Source organism: Leptonotus elevatus, chromosome 11 (assembly GCF_054856555.1).
Source record: "Leptonotus elevatus isolate MCC_2025b chromosome 11, RoL_Lele_1.0, whole genome shotgun sequence".
Taxonomy (NCBI): Eukaryota; Metazoa; Chordata; class Actinopteri; order Syngnathiformes; family Syngnathidae; genus Leptonotus; species Leptonotus elevatus.
In genome coordinates, this window is record NC_141249.1 from 17,351,126 (window position 1) to 17,358,284 (window position 7,159).

Consider the following 7,159-nt stretch of genomic DNA (forward strand, 5'->3'; position numbering starts at 1 on the left):
TAACCAATCAATGAGCGTCTTAGAAACTGGCTATCCAATCAGATAGCCGTACGTTTTGTAATGCAGTCCGAGCTAAAACATTGCCATGAGGACAGCAAGAGTCTGGTACAAGCTGTCATAGTTTGCCAGATATTTGTGCACAAAAAAATTGATTTAGGTAAAAACAAAAAATGAGTTTATTACCGCGAACTGCAGAGGAATTCAGCTCTGCTGAGTACTGGGAGAGATTTTTTAAGAAGCGCGGAGAGAAGTCATTCGAGTGGTATGGCGACTACAACAAACTATGTGGCGTGCTGCACAAGTACATCAAAATGCAAGACAAGGTAAACAAATCCTTAGTATAAAGTACTAGACAGTCATAGATCATGCGAGGTTTTCAATTGATTTTAACAAAACTTGACAGCTGGCAAGTGCAACAACAATACTGTAAACTTGCTGAAGACGTAGTTGAAGTAATTTTTATTTGTGTAGAACTTTTCACAGACAGGACTTGCAAAGTGTTTTCCAAAAAATACGCCAGATTCACTATCCTGATCAATGACCTGTAAGTGACTTAAAATTGAAAGCGATAGCAGGGGTTGAGAAATCATTTTGAAGGGTTACAGTTTTAACAGTTTGTACTTCAACTGTTTTTAACAACACTTGTCACATTTTGTATTTGAGGTGCTGGTGGTGGGCTGCGGAAACTCTGAGTTGAGCGAGCAGCTTCACGACGTGGGCTACAAGCACCTGACCAACATTGACATCAGCGAGACTGTGGTATCCCACATGAACCAGCGCAATGCTGACCGGCGGCCTGACCTCAAGTTCCAGCAGGTGGATGCCACCCAAATGCCATACCAGGATGCGTGCTACCAGGCCGCTCTGGACAAAGGCACCCTGGATGCAATGGCCTCAGAGGAAGGAGGAGAGCTGGCGAGGAATATGCTCACTGAGGTACAAAAAAAAGTCAGTCACAGTACGTGTAGACTTTCAGCTTTCATTGAAGAGCTTTCGCAAAAATGTGGCATTTTCCATTTTGTAATGACTGACATGTAATGAAAAGCAACCCCATTGTTTGCCCCATAGCGTTGTCGAGGGTCTCAACCCGACCAAATACTTTTGAGCCACTAAATATGGGGGCACTCTGGTAAAAATCAAACTTTTGCCAAAGCACTTAAAGGTGAAAGTCTACGCTTGAATCACAAATTGACTATTACATTTTAAATCCACGGCAATGGTGTACGGTGTAAAGGTGAAGTTATGAATACAAACACTTGTGACATTCAGTAAGTGTACATTTGCGTGTGTGTTTGCAGGTGGCCCGTGTGCTCAGCGTTGGCGGCAGGTACGTGTGCATCACACTGGCTCAGGAGAGCGTGATCCGCCTGGCCGTGGAGCACTTTGTCCAGCTGGGTTGGGCGGTGAGGCTTCACTGCCTGCAGGAAGAAACCAGTGCCGAGGAGAACGACGATTCCTTCGCTCTGCCCGTTTTCGTCCTGGTCTGCACCAAATTCCGTCGGCCCATGCCGACGCCTATTCTGGAGTTTTGCCTCGGCGAAGACGGCGCCCCGAGCCGTCTGGCACTTGCGGCCGACTTGCTGGCCACCGTGCGGGAACGGCAGGCTTATTCCGTCCTGAGGAAGAGACTGCGCACCCGCACGGATGCCGATGCCGACTCGTCGCTAACGCTTTGCAACGCAAAGACCGGCCTGCCAAGATACACTCTCACAGTGCAGGATTCATCCCCAGCCGCCAAAGTGCCGAGGTTCAACCAGTTTGCCATATTCATTGGTGAGCTCACTCTCTCTTTTTTATTTTTTTATTGTGTGTTATAAGTCACCAGTCACAACATAGATATACCAGCACAATCTCATGCAGTGTTTCCCAACCACTGTTGTAAACATTGGCATGGTGATGTTCATTAATTGTGCCAATTTCTCTTAATTGACCTGAAATTTTTTATTTATTCGGGACAAATAATTGATCTTTGTTCATCCATCGATACCAGTGACGTACATTCTGTATACGCTGTGTAAAAAAGAAGAAGAAGAAAAAAAAGAGTAATATTTACTTGAAAAACCTAACTTAGTAAAGTTTTTCACTCAGAAATTCTATTGAACTTTTACAAGGAGAGTTTTGAGTACATTTTACGAGTTTATAAAAAAAAAATGAAGAAGCTATGTAAGCGTTGAGGAACAAACTCATGACCTTCAGTTCGGGTGACAGCCACTCTACCACCTGAGCCACGCCACTACTTCTGGAATTTAGTATGTTGCTGGATTCAGGTGGAATCCTCGTGCCTCCAAGAGACGGGTTTGGGTCTCATTTAGGGCACACCAGCAATGCAGTATAGTGGCAAACAGCAAGAGTGGCATGGCTCAGGTGATAGCATGTCTGTCTCTTAGAAACTTAGAATTTCTGAGTGAACTCCCCATTTTTTTACAGTGATAGTGGCAGGCAAAACATTTAAATTCTGTACCACTAGATGGCAAAAGGCAGTTGAACCTTTTTTGATTTTTTTGCCATTCATTCATCAAAATAAAGAATATATTATATTAAAGCATATATTATAGATTTTTTTTTGTGTGCAGTGCCTCAAGGCAGTGAGACGGCATGGCTGTACAGCTCCAGCGAGGGCCGGCGGCAACTGGCAGCCAGCGCCAACTTCCGCCGGCTGGTCATCGTGGCCATGCACAGGAATCAAGAGTATGCCGACATGCAGGCCGTCCAATCAGAACTCTCGCCCATGGTGATGGACCTGGCTCCGCCGGGAATGCCGGAAAATCAGCAGGTGGATGCCGAAAATTGACTTGACATCTCGCTAGTGTGGATGTTGTTAAGTAGATGTTTTGTTTTTCTCCTCGTCGCCCAGGTCCCGTTTCTGTCGGTGGGGGGCGACCTGGGTTGGCGGGAGGAGGTGAGCAGGGGCGTGAGCGTGCACAGCGGGAAATATTGTGTGGAGAACGTCAGAGGGGAGGACGGCGAGCTGTACCGCAGACTGGTGTTCCTGTCCAACGCGGCTCTGGTGCAGTCTGAGAGTCGTCTCGTCTCCTCCAATAGCAGTCAGTTGATGTTTTTTCCTCATGAATTCATTTTTCTTGTTAACTTTAGGGAAACCATCAATTGTAATGAATGTTTTCATGGAAAGTGCTTGAGTTTTGGATTGAATCGCTAGTGGGAGTTTGTCAGTATTAACCCAGGAATTCAACCAAAATGGCCGACATCCTGTTCAATTTTCTTCAAGAATCCTTGAGACCTTTTCTTGCATCCTGTTATGATATGTCTACCCAATTTTGTGGCTATGGCTAAAAGTGTCTGGGGCTATTTTTTTTTAAAAATTTCAAGCACTGGAATTTGCCCCAAAATGGCTGCTTTTAACCTACTTCCTATTGCAGACATAGGTTATATTAAGTACTGTTTTTGCCCCAAAAATGGCTGCATCAAACTTGAATCGATGTCTTTAATTTTAGACATACCGGTAGGTCTTTTACAATCTTTCATGTGTCTTGTTATGATCGAAATGTCCACCCAATTTCATGGCGATTGATAAAACTGGAGTAGGAGAATTTCCCCCAAAATGGTTGCATGAATCCAAAATGTCCAAGTTCCTTTTACATTTTGGGCTTAGGTCCTTGTGACTTTTCCTGTTATAATAGACATGTCCACCCAATTTTATGTCGATCTGTAAACGACAGTGACTTATATTTCTTAACTTTCAAGCATTGGAATTGGCCCCAAAATGGCAGATTTTCCCGAAAACTAACTCATGCATATTTTTTTCCCTGCAGCATCAAGCCATAAGAAGAAGAACAAAAAGAAAACCAAACAACCATCATCGTCCTCTCTGTCAGTGCACAGCGGCTTCCTCTGTTGTGCCCACCATGAAGTCATGGTGGCTGGTCTCGCCCTGCTGGGCATAGGCAAGGAAAAAAACAAAGGTGAGATGGAGTATCCATATTATTTGAAAGAAATCCTTATAGTTCTTAATGATTGTTTGTCTGCACCTTTAACCCTCCCCCCCTCCCTTCTAAAGACGTCCCTGTGTCAGTGCTGGTGGTTGGACTCGGAGGAGGAGGCCTGCCCCAGTTTTTGCGAGATTTTGTGCCCGGTGTGTCAGTAGAGGTGGTGGAGCTGGATCCTGCGGTGCTGGAGGTGGCCAAAGAGTGGTTCCACTTTCGAGCGGACGATCACCTGACCGTCACGCTCGGGGATGGCCTTGCACGTATCTGCGCCCTGGAGAGAGAAGGTGGGTGTCGCTGGCTACCGCTAATCTGCGCGAACGCAGGAGTAAGGTCGTGAGCGAGAAGTTAATGTCGTGAGTGTCTATATCTTCACTCAGTGCTCCTACTTGTCAGACCGCGGAAATGGCTTTTGGCTAGCAGGAGAAGCTAACAGGGTTTTTGCAGGTCATTAACAAGCGTTACAAATCATAAATGAAACCTTAAATGTTTTTAAAAAAAGCATTAAATACGATGTCAAGAGGAATTAAAAATGTAAATAGTTGTTTGAAAAACGTTCATGCTTTATTGAAAATACAATGTTGTGCAAAGTAAATACTATAACACATTTTAGCAATAATAAATGTGATTAAAAATTTGTTTTTTTTTGTGTGGACTGGTGACTAGTTGTAATTAACATTTAACAAAATGGCCACGAGTTACTTCATGTTCCATAAATAAATAAATAGCTCTGAATTTGAAAAGAAAAATGTACTGTTCCTGTCACCAACGTCCAACATGAAACACTAATGCCACCTAGTGGCAGAAAATTATCTCAACACAAATCTACAACTCAATGTTTTTCACTCCTTTTAACAGTATTTAGTATATCGATTTAACTTCAAATAACATTACGAATTACTGTATTTAAAAGATACACATTTGTATTTGGTAACTATATTTGTCCACTTTTATGTTAATTAGCAAGAGTATGAGAAACTTGAAACAAATAAGTTGTTGTACATTTAGAACAGATATAACGTGTGATTAATCGCGACTTAACTAAGGAAATTATGTGATTATTTATGTTTAAATGTTATAATCGACTGACCTAATATACGAACAGTGTACGCATATATGAATCATGTATGTATATGTGTGTGCGTGTGTGAATATGCAGTACAACAAGGGCATTTAATTTGTTTTAGGTTGCATTAAAAACGGCATTAAAACCAGAAACCTTGTAACCGAGCAGTATACATCTTCACTCAGTGCCTCGCAAATCTTTGTGGCGGCTAGCTGGAAAAGCTAACGTAGCACTCTATAGTTTCACTTGGTGCTCCTCCTGGTCAGACAGATGGACTGAAATGCATGACACCAGTCACATTGGTTCTAAATCACTTCTCACGAAAGGTTAGTCAAGATCAGTCCAAGAAGTGACCGTATGCGTTCTGTCTCCAGGTAGTCGTTTGTTTGACGCCATCATATTCGACGCGGACAATAAGGACAGCACAATGGGTATGAGCTGTCCACCTGCTGCCTTTGTTGAAAACTCCATCCTGCATAAAGTCAGCGGCCTACTGACCCCTAAAGGTAAAGTACACCTTTTGTTATGTAAAATGGAACTTTTGTTTGTATACAAAGACTTAATGCGGTAACCAATAACTAGCTTAATGATATGATAGCAAATAACCGAGTTGTTTAAATTCACAAACACCCAACTATTTATCTACGATTTTCCATAATATGCCCCATTTGATTCTATTCTTCTTTTGGTTTCCCAGGCATTTTCATACTCAACCTGGTGTGCCGCGACTCCGCCTTGAGGAAAGACGTGCTGGAGCGCGTGAGTGCCGTGTTTCCCGCCATCCTCTCGCGAAAGATCGACGGCGAGGTGAACGAGGTGCTCCTCTGTCGCCGCCAAGGCGACGGCGTCCTCCCGACGCTGAAGCAAGCGGGACACGATCTGCAGAGGGCCCTGCTGCTGTCTGGTGTGACCCACGGCCCCAAAATAGACATTGCTGAGTTGTTGAAGGACATGAAAGTGGCGTGAGGGCGTCTGGGACTCAAAGCAGAGCTGGAGAAGCTACGGCGACAAAACGCTAATAACAAATAAGAATCATGTTTTCATAAAGCTAGGGGGGTGAGGACTGAAATGGCCCCGCACGTCACTTTTGTCACATTATGGTTAGCGCCTTATTCCAAAAAGGAATGCCTTCATTTGTTTGTGTCTAAATTCTGGATGCAACACTCATACGGACAACATGAAAACGTTTAACTTTAAAAATGTATTTAGAGAAAAAAAAGAGCAAATGATTCACATCATATATATATATATAAATATATATATCTATATATCTATATAAATAACATTGAGTGCATCGGGAAAGTATTCACAGCATTTCACTTTTTCCACATTTTATTATGGTACAGCCATATGCCAAAGATGAATGAGTGAATTTTAAATGCAACACCCAATTAATGACAACGTCCATCCATCCATTATCCTCACAAAGGTCGCGGGCATAATGGCAACATAAAAATGTTTAATTTTTTTTTACATTTTTTAAATTAATAAAATAGAAAAAAAAAATCACATTCATTGCTTCCTGAAAGTAATCAGCACTTCACCTTCTCCACATATGTATTCCAAAATGGAAGGAACCTTAAAGCAGAATATTTACAGTGGCTCGACACAATCCTGTTTTCTGAAGTCCATTGGCAATTCTTTTGACTTCATGCTTGGTTTGTGCTCTCTGACATGCACTGGGTTCTAAACAGGTGTTTGCCATGCCGTGTCATTCCAATCTGTTGGCAGGTGGCCTCCATTTAAGATGTTGAAAAATCTTAAGGGTGATCAGTGGAAACAGGATGCACCTGAGCTCAGGTTTGTGCTTCATGACAAAAACGATACTTTTGCACACTTTAAATATGTTATATATATATATATAAAGTTGCCCCACAAATAATCAGCATTGGGTGTTGAGACTTCAGAGTAGAATTTTGAGGGCGAAATATATTCAATCCATTTTTGAATAAGGCTGTAACTACAATGTGGGATAAGGGAATTACTGTGAATAGTTTTTAGTGTTTTTTTCCTGGATTGTGTGTTGCACGTACTATCACAAAGTAAAGCAACAATGCATTTTATATCATCTAAATGTGTCTTATCTCATTTGCACTCTGCATTATTTCACCCTTAATTTTAGCACCAGGGATTCCATTTCACTCCCCTAAGG

At 42.4% G+C, this 7,159-nt stretch overlaps 1 protein-coding gene across 1 annotated transcript; it reads left to right on the plus strand.

Moving 5' to 3' along the window:
• Nucleotides 1-85: 85 nt before the first annotated feature.
• On the plus strand, nt 86-7,075 carry mettl13 (methyltransferase 13, eEF1A lysine and N-terminal methyltransferase). The gene is made up of 9 exons (XM_086089333.1): nt 86-323; nt 664-936; nt 1,299-1,773; nt 2,574-2,773; nt 2,855-3,044; nt 3,771-3,920; nt 4,016-4,228; nt 5,382-5,513; nt 5,705-7,075. The coding sequence occupies exons 1-9, from the start codon at nt 171-173 to the stop codon at nt 5,971-5,973; spliced, it is 2,055 nt and encodes a 684-aa protein (XP_085945459.1). The 5' UTR covers nt 86-170; the 3' UTR covers nt 5,974-7,075.
• The last annotated feature ends 84 nt before the right edge of the window (nt 7,076-7,159 follow it).